Source organism: Macaca fascicularis, chromosome 9 (genome assembly GCF_037993035.2).
Source record: "Macaca fascicularis isolate 582-1 chromosome 9, T2T-MFA8v1.1".
Lineage (NCBI taxonomy): Eukaryota > Metazoa > Chordata > Mammalia > Primates > Cercopithecidae > Macaca > Macaca fascicularis.
The window spans coordinates 33,231,877-33,251,479 of record NC_088383.1 but is presented as its reverse complement, the minus strand read 5'-3'; the positions used below and the strand labels follow the sequence as shown (position 1 = coordinate 33,251,479).

Below are 19,603 nucleotides of genomic sequence, written 5' to 3'. Positions count from 1 at the left end.
AAAATATCTATTCAAGTCCTTTAATTACTTTTTATCTTCTATTCAGTTGTATGAGTCCCTTGTTTTTTTTTATATTAACCCATTATTATCACATGTATAGTTTGGAAATATTTTCTCCCATTCTATAGTTTTCCATTTCATTTTTTTATTTCCTTTTTTAGGCAAGACTTTTAAGTTTGATGTAATCTCAGTTGTTTATTTTTGCTTTTTTGCCTGTTTTTTGGTGTAACATCCAAAAAAATCATTGCCCAGACCAATGTCATGGAGCTTATGTCCTATGTTTTCATCGAGGAGTTTTATGGTTTCAGGTCATACAGGTAAGTTTTTAATGCATTTTGAATTGATTTTTATGCATGGCATGAAAATCCAATATCATTCTTTTGCATATAGACATCCACTTTTCCCAGTATCATTTGTTGAAGACACTATCCTTTCCCCATTGCTTATTTCTGACACTTTTGTTGAAGATCACTTGTCCATATGCTCGGGTTTGTTTCTGCACTTGCTAAGCTGTTTCATGGGTCTATATGTCTGATTTTATGCCAGTACCATACTGCATTAATTACTATAGCTTTAAAACATAATTTGAAATCAGAAAGTAAGGGCCAGGCGCAGTGGCTCGGGCCTGAAATCCCAACACTTTGGGAGGCTGAGGCAGGCGGATCATCTGAGGCTACTCAGGAGGCTCAGGCAGGAGAATCACTCAAACCTGAGAGGCGGAGGTTGCAGTGAGCCGAGACCACACCACTGCAGTCCAGCCAGGACGACAGAGCGAGACTCCATTTCAAAAAAAAAAAAAAATGCCAGGCACAGTGGCTCACGCCTGTAATCCTAGCACTTTGGGAGGCCAAGGTGGGAAGATCACTTGAGGTCAGGAGTTCAAAACAGGCCTGACCAACATGGTAAAACCCCGTCTCTACTAAAAAAAAAAAAAAAGTTAGCCAGGCATGATGGCAGGCATTTGTAATCCCAGCTACTTGGGAGGCTGAGGCAGGAGAATTGCTTGAACCTGGGAGGAGGAGGTTGCAGTGAGCTGAGATCGCACCGCTGCACTGCAGCCTGGGTTACAGAGTGAGACTCCGTCTCCAAAAAAAAAAGAAAGTAATGTGCTTCCAGCCTTACTACTCTTGCTAAAATTTGCTTTGGCTATTCAAGGCCTTTTGAAGTTGCATATGAATTTTAGGATTTGTTTTATGTCTGTGAAAAATGTCATTGGTATTTTCATAGGATTCACACAGAATCTGTAGATCATTTTGGGTACATGGACTTAATTATAATGGTATTAACTCTTCTAATCCGTGAACATACGATATTGTCCCATTTCTTTGTGTCTTCTTCAATATATCTTATATATTTTATAGTTTTCTGCGTGCAAATCTTTTACTTTCTTGGTTAAATTTATTCTTAAACAGTTCATTTCTTTTCATGCTACTCTAAATGTTTTCTTCTTCACAGTTATTGTTAGTGTGTACAAACACAACTGATTTGGGGATGTTGATTTTGTAACCTGCAACTTTACTGAATTCATTTATTAGTTCTAAGAGTTTTGGGAGTGGCACCATTCTATATTTGATGGGGGTCGGGGAGGCATCCTTAGGGTTTTCTATATATTAGCTCATGTCATCTAGAAACACATGATTTTACTTCTTCTATTCTGATTTAGATACCTTTAATTTCTTTTTCTTGACTAATTGCTTGGCTACTACATTGGGATTCTGGTACGACATTGAATAGAACTGTTAAGAGTAGGCATCCTTGTCTTTTTCCTGTTATTAGAGAAAAAGTCTTCAACTTTTCACCACTGAGTGTAGTGTTAGCTGTAGGCTAATATGGCCTTTTTACATGGGGAAAATTCCTTGTATACCTAATTTGTTGTACGTTTTTACTATGAAAAGATTTTGAATGCTGCAAAATGCTGTTTCTGCATCTATTGAAATGATCATATGATTATTGTCCTTCAAAATGGTAATAGTGAGCCTGGCACAGTGGCTCATGCCTGTAATCATAGCACTTTGGGAGGCTGAGGTGGTGTATCACCTGAGGTCAGGAGTTCAAGACCAGCCTGGTCAACATGGAGAAACTGTATCTCCACTAAAAATACAAAAATTAGCCAGGCGTAGTGGCAGGTGCCTGTAATTCCAGCTACTCAGGAGGCTAAGGCAGGAGAATTGCTTGAACCCAGGAGGCAGAGGCTGCAGTGAGCCGAGATTGCACCACTGCACTCCAGCATGGGCAACAGAGTGACAATCCATCTCAAAAAAAAAAATGGTAATAGTAAGTCCTTACATATAAATAATTACTTTGAATATATATATTTAAGTGTAAATGGATTAAATCTCCAACAGAAACATGTCAAGTGGCTGAATGGTTTTTTTTTTAAAGAACCCAACTACATACTGCCCACAAAAGACTCACATAAACTTTAAGAACACACAGGCCAGGTGTGGTAGCTCATGCCTGTAATCCCAGCACTTTGGGAGGCCGTGGTGGGTGGATCACGAGGTCAAGAGATTGAGACCATCCTGGCCAACATGGTGAAACCCTGTGTCTACTAAAAATACAAAAATTAGCTCGGTGTGGTGGTGCACACCTGTAGTCCCAGCTACTCGGGAGGCTGACACAGGAGAATCACTTGAACCCAGGAGGCAGAAGTTGCAGTGATCCGAGATCGCACCACTGCACTCCAGCCTGGAACACACAAAAGCTAAAAGTGAAGGGATGGAAAAAGATACTCCATGCAAACCAAAACCAAAAGAAGGCACGAGTGGCTATACTTATATAAGATAAGAGAGATTTCAAGTTTTTAGCTGTCTCATGAGACAAAGAAGGTCATTATATAATTATAAAGGGGTCAATCCATCAAGAGGTTATAACAATTTTAAATAATATGCATCGAGATAAGACTACCTAAATACATATAGCAGCTACTAATAGATCTGAATCGAGTGACAGACAGCAATACAATAATAACCCATGTACAGTAATACCCCATTTACAATAGACAGTTCATCTAGACAACAAATGAATATGGAAACATTGGACTTGAACAATACTTTAGGCCAAATGGACCTAATAGACATATACAAAACATTCCACTCAACAGCAGCAGAACATACATTCTTCTTGAGTGCACATGAAATATTTCCCATGATAGCTCATGTGTTAGGCCACAAAACATGTCTTAATATACTTAAGAAGACTGAAGTCATATCAAGCATATTTTCCAATGACAATAATTTGAAACTAGAAATCAATGACAGGAGAAAAACTGGAAAAATTCACAAATATGTAGAAATTAACACACTCCTAAACAAATGATGAGTCAAAAAAGAAATCCAAAGGGAAATCAGAAAGTATCTCGAGACAAACAAAAATGGAAATACAACATACTAAAACTCATGAAATGCAGCAAAAGCAGTTCTAAGTGGCAAGTTTATTGCAATAGATGTCTTCTTAAAAAAAAATGATCTCAAATAAATAACCTAATGTGATACATCAAAGAACTAGAAAAATAACAAATTAAGCCATTAGTTAATAGAATGAAGAAAATTACAAAGAGCAGAAATAAATAATAGAGATTAGAAAAACAATAGAAAAGGTTAACAAAACTAAAAGTTTTCTGAAAACATAAAATCAGCAAATCTTTAGCTGGATTAAGAAAAAAGAGAGAGAAGGCCCAAATAACCTCAGTAAAGAAAAATGAGACATTACAACTGATACCATAGAAATAAAAAAAAAAGATAATAAGAAATACCACAAAAAAAATTACATTCTAACAAACTGAACAACCTAGAAGAAAATGAGTTAACAACCTAACAAGACTGAAGAAATAAAAAATCTGAAAAGACCAATAATGACCAAGAAGAGTCAATAAATAATTTTTTAAAATCCTGTCAAAGAAATGCCCAAGACTTCCTGACTTCATGGCTGAATTCTACCAAATATTTAAAGAAGAACTAATATAATCCTTCTCAAACTCTTCCAAAATCTTGAAGAGGAATAAATACTTCCAAACTATTTTACAAGTCATCATCAATCATCCTGATACAAAGTCAGACATGGACATCCCAAGAAAAGAAAATTACAGGCCAATATCCCTGATGAATATAGATGTAAAAATCTTCAACACAATACTAGCAAAACAAACTTAACAGTAGATTAAAGGGATCATTCACTATGATCAAGTGGAATTTATCCCTAGAGTACAAGGATGAATCAGCAAATCAATAAATGTTGTGCATCATATTAGCAGAATGAAAGATAAAACCATATGATCATCTCATAAGACGTAGAAAAAGCATTTGACAAAATTCAACATCCTTTCATAATAAGACCTATCAATAAATAGGTATAAAAGGAATGTACCTTAATATAATAAAATCCATATATCAGAACCCCATAGCTAACATTATTATACTCAACAGTGAAAAGTTTAAAACTTTTCCTGTAAGATCAAAAATAAGGATACCCACTCTCACCAATTCTATTCAACATAGTACTAGAAGTTCATGCCAGGGCAATTAGTCAAGGAAAACAAATAAAATGTATCAAAATAGAAAAAGAATAAGTAAAATCATATTTGTTTCCAGATGATATACTCTCTTATATAGAAAACTCTAAAGATGCCCCCAAAAACTTGCAGAACAAATGAATCCAACAAAGTGGCAGGATACAAAAACCAATATACAAAAATCAGTTGTGTTTCTATAAATTAACAACAAACTATCTAAAAAAGAAATCAAGAAAACAATCCCATTTATAATAGCATAAAAAGAAATAAAATACTTGGGAATACACTTAATCAAAGAAGTGAAAGATCTGTTACACTGAAAACTGTAAGACTTGTTGAAATAAATTGAAGAACACACAAAGAATTGAAAATACATCCCATATTCATGAGTTGAAACAATATTGTTAAAATGTTCATGCTACCCAAAATAACCTATAGTTTCAATGTAATCCCTAGGAAAATTTCAATGACATTTTTCACAGAAATAAAAATAGATCCTAAAATTCATATGGGAACACAAAAGATCCTGAGTAGCCAAAGCAATCATGAGCAAAAAGAACAAAGGTGGAGGCATCACACTATCTCAAAATCTACTACACAAAGCTATAGTAATCAAAACTGCATGACCCTAGCATCAAAACAGATATAGCCAAAAAGATGGCCAAATAGGAACAGCTCCAGTCTGCAGCTCCCAGCGAGATTGACACAGAAGGCAGATGATTCCTGCATTTCCAACTGAGGTACCCAGTACATGTCACTGGGACTGGTTAGACAGTGGGTGCAACCCACAGAGGATAAGCCAAAGCAGGGTGGGATGTCACCTCACCTGGGAAGTGCAAGGGGTCAGGGGATTTCCCTTCCCTAGCCAAGGGAAGCTGTGAGAGACTCTACTGGGAGAAATGGTGCATTCTGGCCTAGACAATGCACTTTTCCCATGGTCTTTGCCACCAGCAGACCAGGATATTCTCTTGGTGCCTGGCTGAGCAGGTCCCAACCTCATGGAGCCCAGCAAGCTAAGATCCACTGGCTTGAAATTCTCTCTGCTAGCACAGCAGTCTGAGGTCAACCTGGGACACTCGAGTTTGGTAAAGGGAGGGGTATCCACCATTGCTGAGGCTTGAGTAGGTGGTTTTTTGTTTTTTGTTTTTTTTTTTTTTTTTGAGATGGAGTCTCGCTCTGTCGCCCAGGCTGGAGTGCAGTGGCCGGATCTCAGCTCACTGCAAGCTCCACCTCCCGGGTTTATGCCACTCTCCTGTCTCAGCCTCCCAACTAGCTGGGACTACAGGCACCCACCACCTCGTCTGGCTAGTTTTTTTGTATTTTTTAGTAGAGACGGGGTTTCACCGTGTTAGCCAGGATGGTCTCGATCTCCTGACCTCGTGATCCGCCTGTCTCAGCCTCCCAAAGTGCTGGGATTACAGGCTTGAGAGTAGGTGGTTTTACCTTTCAGTGTAAACAAAGCCCCAGGAAGTTCGAACTGGGTGGAGCCCACCACAGCTCCCTGGGACACAGCACCTAGGGGAAGGAGAGGCTTTGGGCGCAGCTTCAGCAGACCTAAACATCCCTGCCTGACAGCTCCGAAGAGAGCAGCAATTCTCCCAGCAAAGTGTTCAAGATCTGATAATGGACAGACTGCTTCTCAAGTGGGTCCCTGACCATTCATGTATCCAGACTGAGAGATACCTCCCAGTAGGGGCCGACAGACACCTCATACAGGAGAGCTCTGGCTGGCATCTGGCTGGTGCCCCTTTGGGATAAAGCTTCCAGAGGCAGGAACAGGCAGCAATCTTTGTTCTACAGTCTCCACTGGTGATACCCAGGCAAACAGGGTTTGGAGTGGACCTCCAGCAAACTCCAGCAGACCTGCAGCAGAGGGGCCTATTAGAAGGAACACTAACAAACAGAAAGGAATAGTGATGTTGATACCAACATCAAAGACCAAAGGTAGATAAATCCACGAAGATGGGGAGCAACCAGTGCAAAAAGGCTGAAAATTCCAAAAACCAGAACACCTCTTCTCCTCCAAAGGATCACAACTCCTCGACAGCAAGGGAACAAAACTGGACGGAGAATCAGTTTGACGACTTGACAGAAGTATGCTTCAAAAGATGGGTAATAACAAACTCCTGTGAGCTAAAGAAGCATGTTCTAACCCAATGCCAGGAAGCTAAGAACCTTGAAAAAAAGTTACAGGAATTGCTCACTAGAATACCCAGTTTAGAGAAGAACAAAAATGACCTGATGGAACTGAAAAACACAGCACGAGAACTTTGTGAAACACACACAAGTATCAATAGCCAAACTGATCAAGCAGAAGAAGGGATATCAGAGACTGAAGACCAATTCAATGAAATAAAGTGAGAAGACAAGATTAGACAAAATACAAGTGAAAAGAAACAAACAAAACCTCCAAGAAATATGGGACTATGTAAAAAGACCAAATCTACATTTGATTCGTGTACCTGAAAGTGACAGGGAGAATGGAACCAAGTTGGAAAACACTCTTCAGGATATTATGCAGGAGAACTACCCCAACCTAACAAGGCAGGCCAACATTCAAATTCAGGAGATACAGAGAATACCACAAAGATATTCCTCAAGAAGAGCAACCCCAAGACACATAATTGTCACATTCACCAAAGTTGAAATAAAAAAAAAAATGTTAAGGACAGCCAGAGAGAAAAGGCGGATTACCCACAAAGGGAAGCCCATCAGACTAACAGCAGATCTCTCGGCAGAAAATCTACAAGCCAGAAGAGAGTGGGGGCTGATATTCAACATTCTTAAAGAAAAGAATTTTCAACCCAGAATTTCATATCCAGCCAAACTAAGCTTCCTAAGCGAAGGAGAAATAAAATCCTTTACAGACAAGCAGATGCTGAGAAATTTTGTCACCACTAGGCCTGCCTTTACAAGAGCTCCTAAAGGAAGCACTAAACATGGAAAGGAACAACCGGTACCAGCCACTGCAAAAACATACCAAACTGTAAAGACCATCGATGCTATGAAGAAACTGCATCAACTAACGGGCATAATAACCAGCTAGCATCATAATGGCAGGATGAAATTCACACATATCAATATTAATCTTAAATGTAAATGAGCTAAATGCCCCAATTAAAAGACACAGACTGGCAAATTGGACAAAGTCAAGACCCATCGGTGTGCAGGAGACCCATCTCACGTGCAAAGACACACATAGGCTCAAAATAAAGGGATGGAGGAAGATTTATCAAGCAAATGGAAAGAAAAAAAAGCAGGGGTTGTAATCCTAGTCTCTGATAAAACAGACTTTAAACCAGCAGAGATCAAAAGAGACAAAGAAGGGCATTACATAATCATAAAGGGATCAATGCAACAAGGAGAGATAACTATCCTAAATATATATCCACTTAATACAAGAGCACCCAGATTCATAAAGAAAGTCCTTAAAGACCTACAAAGAGACTTAGACTCCCACACAATAATAGTGGGAAACTTTAACATCCCACTGTCAATATTAGACAAATCAACGAGACAGAAAATTAACAAGGATATCCAGGACTTGAACTCAGCTCTAGACCAAGCAGACCTAATAGACATCTACAGAACTCTCCACCCCAAATTGACAGAATATACATTCTTCTCAACACCACATCGCACTTATTCTACAATTGACTACATAATTGGAAGTAAAATACTCCTCAGCAAATGCAAGAGAACAGAAATCATAACAAACAGTCTCTCAGACCACAGGGCAATCAAATTAGAACTCAGGATTAAGAAACTCACTCAAAACCACACAACTATATGGAAACTGAACAACCTACTCCTGAATGACTACTGGATAAATAATGAAATGAAGGCAGGAATAAAGATGTGCTTTGAAACCAATGAGAATAAAGACACAACATACCAGAATCTCTGGGACACATTTAAAGCAGTGTGTAGAGGGAAATTTATAGCACTAAATGCCCACAAGAGAAAGCAGGAAAGATCTAAAATTGACACTCTAACATCACAACTAAAAGAACAAGAGAAGCAAGAGCAAGTAAATTCAAAAGCTGGCAGAAGAAAAGAAATTACTTAGACCAGAGCAGAGCTAAAGGAGACAGAGACACAAAAACTCTTCAAAAAATCAATGAATTCAGGAACTGGTTTTTTGAAGAGATCAACAAAATTGATAGACTGCTAGCCAGATTAATAAAGAAGACAAGGCAGAAAAATCAAACAGATGCAATAAAAAATGATAAAGGATAAAAAATGATATCACCACTGATCCCACAGAAATACAAACTATCATCAGAGAATACTATAAACACCTCTACAGAAATAAATTAGAAAATCTAAAAGAAATGGATAAATTCCAGGACACATACACCCTCCCAAGACTAAACCAGGAAGAAGTCAAATCCCTGAATAGACCAAATAAAAGTTCTGAAATGGAGGCAGTAATTAATAGCCTACCAACCAAAAAATGTCCAGGACCAGACAGATTCACTGCCAAATTCTACCAGAGGTACAAAGAGGAGCTGGTACCATTCCTTCTGAAACTATTCCAAACAATAGAAAAAGAGAGAATCCTCCCTAACTTATTTTATGAGGCCAGCATCTTCCTGATACCTGGCAGAGACACAACAAAAAAAAGAAAATTTTAGGCCCATATGCCTGATGAACATCGATGAAAAAATCCTCAATAAAATACTGATAAACTGAATCCAGAAGCACATCAAAAAGCTTGTCCACCACGATCAATTCGGCTTCATTCCTGGGATGCAAGGCTGGTTCAATATACACAAATCAATATTCATACTCCATCACATAAACAGAATCAATGACAAAAACCACATGATTATGTCAATAGATGCAGAAAAGACTTTCGACAAAATTCAACAGCCTTTAATGCTAAAAACTCTCAATAAATTAAGTATTGATGGAACGTATCTCAAAATAATAAGAGCCATTTATGACAAACCCACAGCCAATCTCATACTGAATGGGCAAAAACTGGAAGTATTCCCTTTGAAAACTGGCATGAGACAAGTATGACCTCTCTCACTACTCCTATTCAACACAGTATTGGAAGTTCTGGCCAGGGCAATCAGGCAAGAGAAAGAAATAAAGTGTATTCAATTAGGAAAAGAGGAAGTCAAATTGTCTGTCTTTGCAGATGACATGATTGTTTATTTAGAAAACCCCATCGTCTCAGCCCAAAATCTCCTTGAGCTGATAAGCAATTTCAGCAAAGTCTCAAGATACAAAATCAATGTGCAAAAATCACAAGTATTCCTATACACCAAGAACAGACAGAGAGCCAAATCATGAGTGAACTCCCATTCACAATTGCTACAAGGAGAATAAAATACCTAGGAATCCAACTTACAAGGGATGTGAAGAACCTCTTCAAGGAGAACTACAAACCACTGCTCAAGGAAATAAGAGAGGAAACAAACAAATCGAAAAACATTCCATGCTCATGGATAGGAAGAATCAGTATCATGAAAACGGTCATACTGCCCAAAGTAATTTATAGATTCAATGCTATCCCCATCAAGCTACTATTGACTTTCTTCACAGAATTAGAAAAAAAGACTTTAAATTTCATATGGAACCAAAAAAGTGCCTTCATAGTCAAGATAATCCTAAGCAACAAGAACAAGGCTGGAGAAATCACGCTACCTGACTTCAAACTATACTACAAGGCTATAGTAACCAAAACAGCATCGTACGTACCAAAACAGAGATATAGACCAATGGAACAGAACAGGGGCCTCAGAAATAACACCACACATCTACAACCATCTGATCTTTGACAAACCTGACAAAAACAAGCAGTGGGGAAAAGATTTCCTATTTAATAAATGGTGTTGGGAAAACTGGCTAGCCATATGCAGAAAGCTGAAACTGGATCCCTTCCTTACACCTTATACAAAAATTAACTCAAGATGGATTAGACACTTAAACGTAAGACTGAAAACCATAAAAACCCTAGAAGACAACCTAGGCAATACCATTCAGGACATAGGCATGGGCAAAGACTTCATGTCTAAAACACCAAAAGCAATGGCAACAAAAGCCAAAATTGACAAATGGGATCTAATTAAACTAAAGAGCTTCTGCACAGCAAAAGAAACTATCATTAGGGTGAACAGGTAACCTACAGAATGGGAGAAAATTTTTGCAGTCTATCCATTTTACAAAGGGCTAATATCCAGAATCTACAAAGAATTTAAACAAATTTACAAGGAAAAAAAACCCCATCAAAAAGTGGGTGAAGAATAGGAACAGATACTTCTCAAGACATTTATGCAGCCAACAAACTTATAAATATATGCTCATCATCACTGGTTATTAGAGAAACGCAAATTAAAACCACAATGAGATACCATCTCACGCCAGTTAGAATGGCAATCATTAAAAAGTCAGGAAACAACAGATGCTGGAGACGATGCGGAGAAACAGGAACACTTTTACACTGTTGGTGGGAGTGTAAACTAGTTCAACCATTACAGAAGACAGTGTGGTGATTCCTCAAGAATCTAGAACTAGAAATACCATTTGACCCAGCAATCCCATTACTGGGTATATACCCAAAGAATTATAAATCGTTCTACTATTAAAACACATGCACACATATGTTATTGCAGCACTGTTCACAATGGCAAAGACTTGGAACCAACCCAAATGCCCATCAGTGATACACTGGATAAAGAAAATGTGGTACATATACACCATGGAATACTATGCAGCCATAAAAAAGGATGAGATCATGTCCTTTGCAGGGACATGGATGAAGCTGGAAACCATCATTCTCAGCAAACTAGCCCAGGAACAGAAAACCAAACACCACATGTTCTCACTCATAAGTGGGAGTTGAACAATGAGAATACATGGACACAGGGAGGGGAACATCACACACCAGGGCCTATCACGGGGTGGGGGAGAAATACCTAATGTAGATGACAGGTTGATGGGTGCAGCAAACCACCATGGCACATGTATACCTATGTGACAAACCTGCACGTTCTGAACATGTACCCCAGAACTTAAAGTACAATTTAAAAAATGGAAAAAAAAAAAAAAAAAAAAAAACAGACATAGCCAATGGAACAGAAGAGAGAGCCCAGAAATAAATTCACATATATATGGTCAACTGATCTTTGACAAATGTCCAAAAACACATAATTAGGAAAAGAATGTCTCTTCAATAAATTGTGTTGGACAGACTGCAGAAGAATGAAAATAGGTCCTTATCTTACCCCATATACAAAAATAGACCCAAAATGAATTAAAAACTTAAATGTAAAACCTGAAACTGTAAAACTACTTGAAGAAAACAGGGTGAAAACTTCTCGACATTGGTCTTGGAAAAGATTTTTTTATATGACCCCAAAAGCACGGGTAACAAAAGCAAAAATAGACAAATGGGACTGCATCAAGTTAAATAGTTTCTTCAGAGCAAAGGAAACAATCGATGGAATGAAGATACAACCTATGTAATGGGAGAAAATATTTGCAAACCATACATCTGATAAGAGTTTAATATCCAAGATGTAAAAGGAGCTCAACTCAACTACAAGAAAACAAATAACCCCATTTAAAAATGGACAAATGGCTTGATATTTCTCAAAAAAAAGATATATGAATGGTCAACAGGGTATATGAAAAAAATGTTCAACATCACTAATCATCAAGGAAAAGTAAATTTAAACCACCAGGTAATATTACCTCACACCTGTTATCAAAAAAATGGCTACTATCAAAAAGAAAAAATATAAGTACTGGCAAGAATGTGGAGAAAAGGGAACTCTTACACAATGTTAGTGAGAATGTAAATTAGTACAGCTTTATGGAAAACAGTATGGAGATTCTTCAAAAAAAAAAATAAAAATAGAACTACCATATGACCAAGCAATTCCACTTCTCAGTATACATCTAAAGGAAATGGGATAAATCATGTTGAGTAGATACCTATACTCCCATGTTCACTGCAGTATTATTCACAATAACTACAATATGGAATCAACCTAAGTGTCCCTAAATGTAAAAATAGATAAAGATACAAATAAAGAACATGTGAAAGATATATATATCTCTTATCCAGCCTTAAAAAAGAAGGAAATCCTGTCATCTGTAACAACACGGATGAAACTGAAGGACATTACGCTAAGAAGTCAGGTACAGAAAGACAATTACTGCATGATCTCACTTATATGTAGAACCAGAAAAAGTCAAACTCAAGGAAATAGAGAACAGAATGCAGGTTACCAGAGGCTGGGGTTGGAAAAAAATGGAGAGATATTAGTCAAAGGGTACAAAATTGCAGCTAGACAAAGGGAAAGTTTCTAAGAGAGTAGTTTTTAAGTGTTTTCACCAGAAAAAAAAGATATATATGTGAGGATTTGGGGTCTGTTACATAGCTTGATTTAGCCATTCCAAAAAGTATGCACACAGAAAAACATCACATTTTATACCATAAATATATATAATTTTGCCAATTAAAAAAAAAACATTTTTTCATGTGTCTGTTGGCTGTATGAATGTCTTCTTTTGAGAAATGTCTGTTCATATCCTTTGCCCACTTTTTGATGGGGTTGTTTGTTTTTTCTTGTAAATTTGTTTGAGTTCTTTGTAGGTTCTGGATATTAGCCCTTTGTCAGATGAGTAGATTGCAAAAATTTTCTCCCATTCTGTAGGTTGCCTGTTCACTCTGATGGTAGTTTCTTTTGCTGTGCAGAAGCTCTTTAGTTTAATTAGATCCCATTTGTCAATTTTGGCTTTTGTTGCCATTGCTTTTGGTGTTTTAGACATGAAGTCCTTGCCCATGCCTATGTCCTGAATGGTATTACCTAGGTTTTCTTCTAGGGTTTTTATGGTATTAGATCTAACATTTAAGTCTCTAATCCATCTTGAATTAATTTTCGCATAAAGAATAAGGAAAGGATCCAGTTTCAGTGTTTTACACTGTTGGTGGGATTGTAAACTAGTTCAACCATTATGGAAAACAGTATGGCGATTCCTCAAGGATCTAGAACTAGAAGTACCATATGACCCAGCCATCCCATTACTGGGTATATACCCAAACGATTATAAATCATGCTGCTATAAAGACACATGCATACGTATGTTTATTGCGGCACTATTCACAATAGCAAAGACTTGGAATCAACCCAAATGTCCATCAGTGACAGACTGGATTAAGAAAATGTGGCACATATACACCATGGAATACTATGCAGCCATAAAAAAGAATGAGTTTGTGTCCTTTGTAGGGACATGGATGCAGCTGGAAACCATCATTCTCAGCAAACTACCGCAAAAACAGAAAACCAAACACCGCGTGTTCTCACTCATAGGTGGGAACTGAACAATGAGATCACTTGGACTCGGGAAGGGGAACATCACACACCAGGGCCTATCATGGGGAGCGGGGAGGGAGGAGGGATTGCACTGGGAGTTATACCTGATGTAAATGAGGAGTTGATGGGTGCTGACGAGTTGATGGGTGCAGCACACCAACATGGCACAAGTATACATATGTAACAAACCTGCATGTTATGCACATGTATCCTAGAACTTAAAGTATAATAATAATAATAATAAATTTTAAAAAAATAAAACATTTATTTTAAAAAGAAATTATATGAGTTTACAGGTGAAAAAATATTCACAAACTACATTTTGTATCATTGTAACTTTTAATTTTTTACCTATGGAAAAATACATATAACATAAAATTTACCATCTTAACTATTTTAAGTGTATAGTTCAGCAGTGTTAGGTAACTTTACACTATTTTACAACCAATCTCCAGAACTCTTCTCCTCATGTAAAACTGAAGCTTTGTGTGCATCAAACAATAACTCCCCATTTCCCCCTCCTGCACCCCCTGGAAAACATCATTCTGTCTTCTGTGTCTATGAATTTGACACTGCTCTAGATACCTCATCCAAGAGGAATAATTGCATTTGTCTTTTTTGTGGCTGGCTTATTATACTTAGCAGAATGTCCTCAGGGTTCATCCATGTTGTACCATGCATCAGAATTTCCTTTCTTTTTAAGACTCAATAATAATTTCATTGTATGTATATGCCACATTTTGTTTATCCATTTATTCATTGTTGCACGTGTGGGTTGCTTCCATCTTTTGGCTGCTGTGAATAATGCTGCAATGAACATGGATGTACAAATATCTCTTCAACACTCTTGTTTTCAATTTTGGGGTATACATGCCCAGAAGTGAAATTGCTGAATCATATGGTAATTCTGTTTTTAATTTTTTGAGAAACCAACATACTATTTTCCCATAGCACATATTTTACATTTCATTTTACATTCTCTATGTTTATAATTTTCCATTTAAACATTATACATACATAAAATCATAAAAATTGATATAAGAAATTCTAAATTTGTTGACAGAGGCATTATTTTCTTCTTTATGTTTTCAATATTTCTGCAATAAATACATACTAACTTTTATCAATAAGCATATTACATATGGAAAAATACAATTTTATCTGTCTTTTTTTTAAAATAGAAAAATAAAATGCAAAAATAAAAAATGCTTACCTCTCCAACATATTTGCCTGGTTTTCAAATACTTTCAACATGGTATTAAATCGATTAGTCATTGAATGAGCAGTTTCTATTATTTAAAAAGTCAAAAATGTTAAAGGTTTTATAAATAGCTGAAGTTATAGCTCTATGCTAAATACAACTGCTATAGATGTGAAAGCTAAAAAAACATAAAGAGTGGCTAGCAGGGCTACATGAGGCTACAGAATGCTTATGAGGAACATAGCTACTATTTTATTAAATACCTATTATGTGCAAATCATCATGTTATATTGCATTCTCTTATTCTTAAAATAATCTAAAAAATAAGACACTGTCATAATTTTCAAATAAAGAAGTTCAGGCTCAGAGAGGTTACATAACTTGATCAATACGATATATCTAGTAAAAGACAACTGGATTAATGTCCAATGTATGTGACCTTCTTATGATATGGCATATCAGAGGGACTCCAGGATATTAAAAGAGAACTGCTTTAGTTGATGTTGCTAAGTCAATAAGGTCTATGGGAAGGATCCAGCTAACCTACTAAGCTTTACAACTGTATCAAAGAACCCAAAAGAGAACCCAAGATGCTACTTAAAGGAGAACCAACATAATAAGGATCTACAATAATCAATGAACTATTCGGGTAGTACCACAAGACTCTTCAATCTTGTGACATAAAAAGTATATGACAGAAGACAGTCCCTGCACTAACTTTTCTGCTAGATAAACAAGACATGACACAAAGAAAATATTAAATAACATAGAAGCATACAACAATTCCTAAACATTAATTATATTTTTTCTTTTTTTTTTTGAGACAGAGTCTCGTTCTGTCACCCAGGCTGTAGTACAGTGGTGCAATCTCGGCTCACTGCAAGCTCCACCTCCCAGGTTCACGCCATTCTCCTGCCTCAGCCTCCCAAGTAGCTGGGACTACAGGTGCCCACCACCACGCCCAGCTAATTCTTTTGTATTTTTAGTAGAGACGGGGTTTCACCATGTTAGCCAGGATGGTCTCAATCTCCTGACCTCATGATCAGCCCGTCTCGGCCTCCCAAAGTGCTGGGATTACAGGCGTAAGCCACTGCTCCCGGCCAAAATAAAATAATATTTTAAGAGTAATCTGATCATAGCATATGAGATAATTTTAAATTCTGCCCTAAATATGGTAAAGGACTACAAGGAACATCAACTCTTATTTCAGTTACAATTTGAAAATTCAGTCCCCAGAAAGAAGAAAAAGCCATTAGAAAACAGTCCTGGGGGAAAAAAAGGAAGAACACAAAATGACATTAGCAAGATGAGAAAGTAGGAGATAACAGTCTTCATCTCCCCCCTAAAAAAACAACCACTAGACAGCTATCCATGGATGAAAGTGGCCTTGGTAGGGCTCAAAGTCTCAAAGAAGCTGCAGCAAGATAGTAAAGCAGAAAAAAATGGAGAATAACCACACAGACAGGATAGCTGAGGAGATCAGCATACCAGAGACATCTGGAGACGGCAAGGAATGAGGAATAGTGCAGGAACCACAGGTCCCACCATGGTTCTAGTAGCCTGCTCTACAGAGAACACTGACAGCTCTCACCACTAACATAACTACTAACCACTGCCACCATTAAACCCCCAGATAAGAAAAATGTTGCTCCATCCACCACCAAGAAGGAGTCACTGTTTTGCCAACCCAGGACCAAAGCCACCATGCCCCAATTCCATGGGTGACCCAGACCACAGAGTCACAATCTTTCCATATGTTCCCAGGCTCCAGCACTTGCTAGAAGGCTGCATCATGCACTCCCATGCCTCAGACACCAGAGCCACTTTCACTGAAGGCTAGCCCCATCCCAGGCCATACAGGCATGCTCACTCTGCACCAGCCTGCGCAATGAACCCTAGCTCTGCCACTCCTCTATGAATCCTATGCTCCAGGTATCTGAGCCACTGCCACAGTGAGCTAAGCCACAGCTCAATCCTGGAACCACTGTTGTTCTGCATGTGTTCACATTTCAGTCCACATCTCTGAGGCTGCACCATGCACATGTATAATATAGTCACCAGAGCCGCTGGCTTTACATGCTAGCCTTGCCCAGGGCCCTGAAGCTGCAGTCTCTCAGTACACATGCGGGCTGTAACCTCAGCTCTGCTGCAACTCTTTGAGACTCTGACTGCACATGCGTCAGACATCAGAGCTACCACCACAACAAGCTAGCCCACACCCAAGGCCCCAGAGCAACTGTTGCTCTCCAGGTGTGACCACATTCCAGAATGTGGCTCTGCAACCACTCAACAAGTGCCTGCATTCTAGACACCAGAACCATTAATGCAGCAGGGATATCCATATCACAGTCCTCAGAGCAGCAGTAGACTTGCACACACTAGCATCTGGACCTGAAAGCCACTGTCAATCCATACATACCTGTGCTCCCAGATCCAAGCTTCTTGACCACTCCACAGGTATCATGCATCAGACATTGGTACCATTGTCACTACAAGCACACCCACAAGCCAAACCCAGAACAAAGAGGTATCACCTCTGCCACAATTTCCCTTAGGGAAGTAAAAGAGATCAGAAGAATTCTGTCAGGCTTTGCCACTGTTGCAGATACCTATGGCCTTGGCCACTGCACACCGCTGAAATTTTTACCCACATCAACCACAGCCAAAAAAGCTACATGGACACTAAACTGCCACATCCTCACTGGATCCTGAATTGCCACATCCCACCCAGCTAGTGTACTCACAACCACCCCATAGGTGAAGATCTTTTCATATAAAACTAGTCCATAAAGTCTAGAAGCAGTGACTCTATCAATATCTGACAAAATATTCAAATACTAGTTTTAAGGAAGCTCAGTAAGTTATAAGAAAACACCGATAGACAACAAAAATCAGAAAAACAACACACTAACAAAATGAGAAGTTTAGCAGAATGATGGAAATCATAAAGAAAAACCAAACAGAAATTCTGCTGCCAAAGAATATAATTAATACAATTAAAATTACAAAAGATAAGTCAAAAAATATGTCAACTATATAATTCATCAAGGAGAAGAAAGAATCTGTAAACTTAAAGAACGTTATTTGAAAATATACAGTTAGGAAAAAAAGAATAAAGAATACAAAGGAATTTTAAAGGCTATTACCTATTGGAAACAATGTTCACTATTCAGGTGATGGGTACACTAAAAGCCCAGACTTCACCACGACACAACATATACATGTAAGAAATCTGAAGTTATCTCCTCTAAATATACAAAAATTTAAATTTTTTAATTCTGAAAAATAAAATAAATAAATAAAGCCTACAGGATTTACGGGACAGCATCAAGAGTGTTATCATTTACATTATAGGAATTAAAAAAGAAGAAGAGAAAAAGGGGGAAAAGCTTATATGAAGAAATAATGGCTCAAAATGTCCTGAATATGGGGAAGGATATAAACATTCAGAAAGATAAAAAGTCTCCAAACAGGTACAACCCAAAAGAATATTTCACCAAAACATATTATAACCAAACCGTCAAAAATTAAAAACAAAAAGAGAATCCTGAAAGCAAGAGAGAAAAGAGCTTTCTCACACAGAGAGAATCCCCACAGGGCTACAGCAGTTTTCTCAGTGAAAATTTTGCAGTCTAAGAGAGAGTAAGAAGATATTTTCAAAGTTCTTCAAGAAAAAAAGCTGCCAACCAAGAATACTTTCCCCAAAAAAGTTAGTCTAAAAAATGAAGGAGTGATACTTTCTCTGACAAACAAAAGCTCAGAGAGTTCATCATCATCAGGCTTGCCTTACAGAAATGATAAAGGGAGCTCTTCAATCTGAAATGAAAGGACACTAAGTAGTAACACAAATATATATGAAAGTATAAAACTCACTGGTTAAAGTATGTATATAGTAAAATTACATACTATAATATTGTAACAGTAGTCTGTAAATCACTTATGTCTACAGAATAAAGGGTAAAAGACAAACAAAATACCTATAGCTACAATAATTTCCTAAGGTGTACACAATATAAAATATGTGAATTATGACATCAAAAACATAAAATGCTTAGAGGGGAGTAAAAGTATATCAACAAATCACAAAAGAAGATAGCAAACAGGGAATAAAAGAACAAAGGATCTACGAAACAGCTAAAAAGCAATTAACAGAATGGCAATAGTAAGTCCTTATTTATTAAAGGTAACTTAAAAGTAAATGGATCAAATTATTCAATTCAAAGACATAGAAAGGCTGAATAAATTAAAAAACAAGACTACATGCTGCTTACTCACAGAATAAAAGTGAAGGGATGTAAATAGGTATTCCATGAAATTAGAAACCAATAAATGAGCAGGTGTGGCTAAACTTACATCAGACCAGATACTTTGAGTCAAAAACAGTCACAAGAGACAAAGAAGGTTATTATATAATGAAAAAAGCTCAAGAGAATATAACAAATATATACACACCCAACACTGCAACACCTAAATATATAAAGCAAATATTAATAAATCTGAAGAAAGAGATAGACAGCAATACCATAATAGCAGAGGCCTTCAGTATTCTACATT

At 37.5% G+C, this 19,603-nt stretch overlaps 1 protein-coding gene across 3 annotated transcripts in view; it reads right to left on the bottom strand.

The window, feature by feature from the left end:
• Positions 1-19,603, bottom strand: part of CCDC7 (coiled-coil domain containing 7) — a 433,255-nt gene that overhangs the window by 378,374 nt on the left and 35,278 nt on the right. For all 3 annotated transcript variants that reach the window (XR_012417571.1, XM_065520519.2, XM_074001364.1), the window contains exon 10: positions 15,062-15,137. Coding sequence is in view for 2 of the 3 variants with exons in the window: in XM_065520519.2 (XP_065376591.1) it covers positions 15,062-15,137 (76 nt within the window). In the remaining variant the exon portion in view is untranslated. The remainder of the gene's footprint in view (positions 1-15,061; positions 15,138-19,603) is intronic.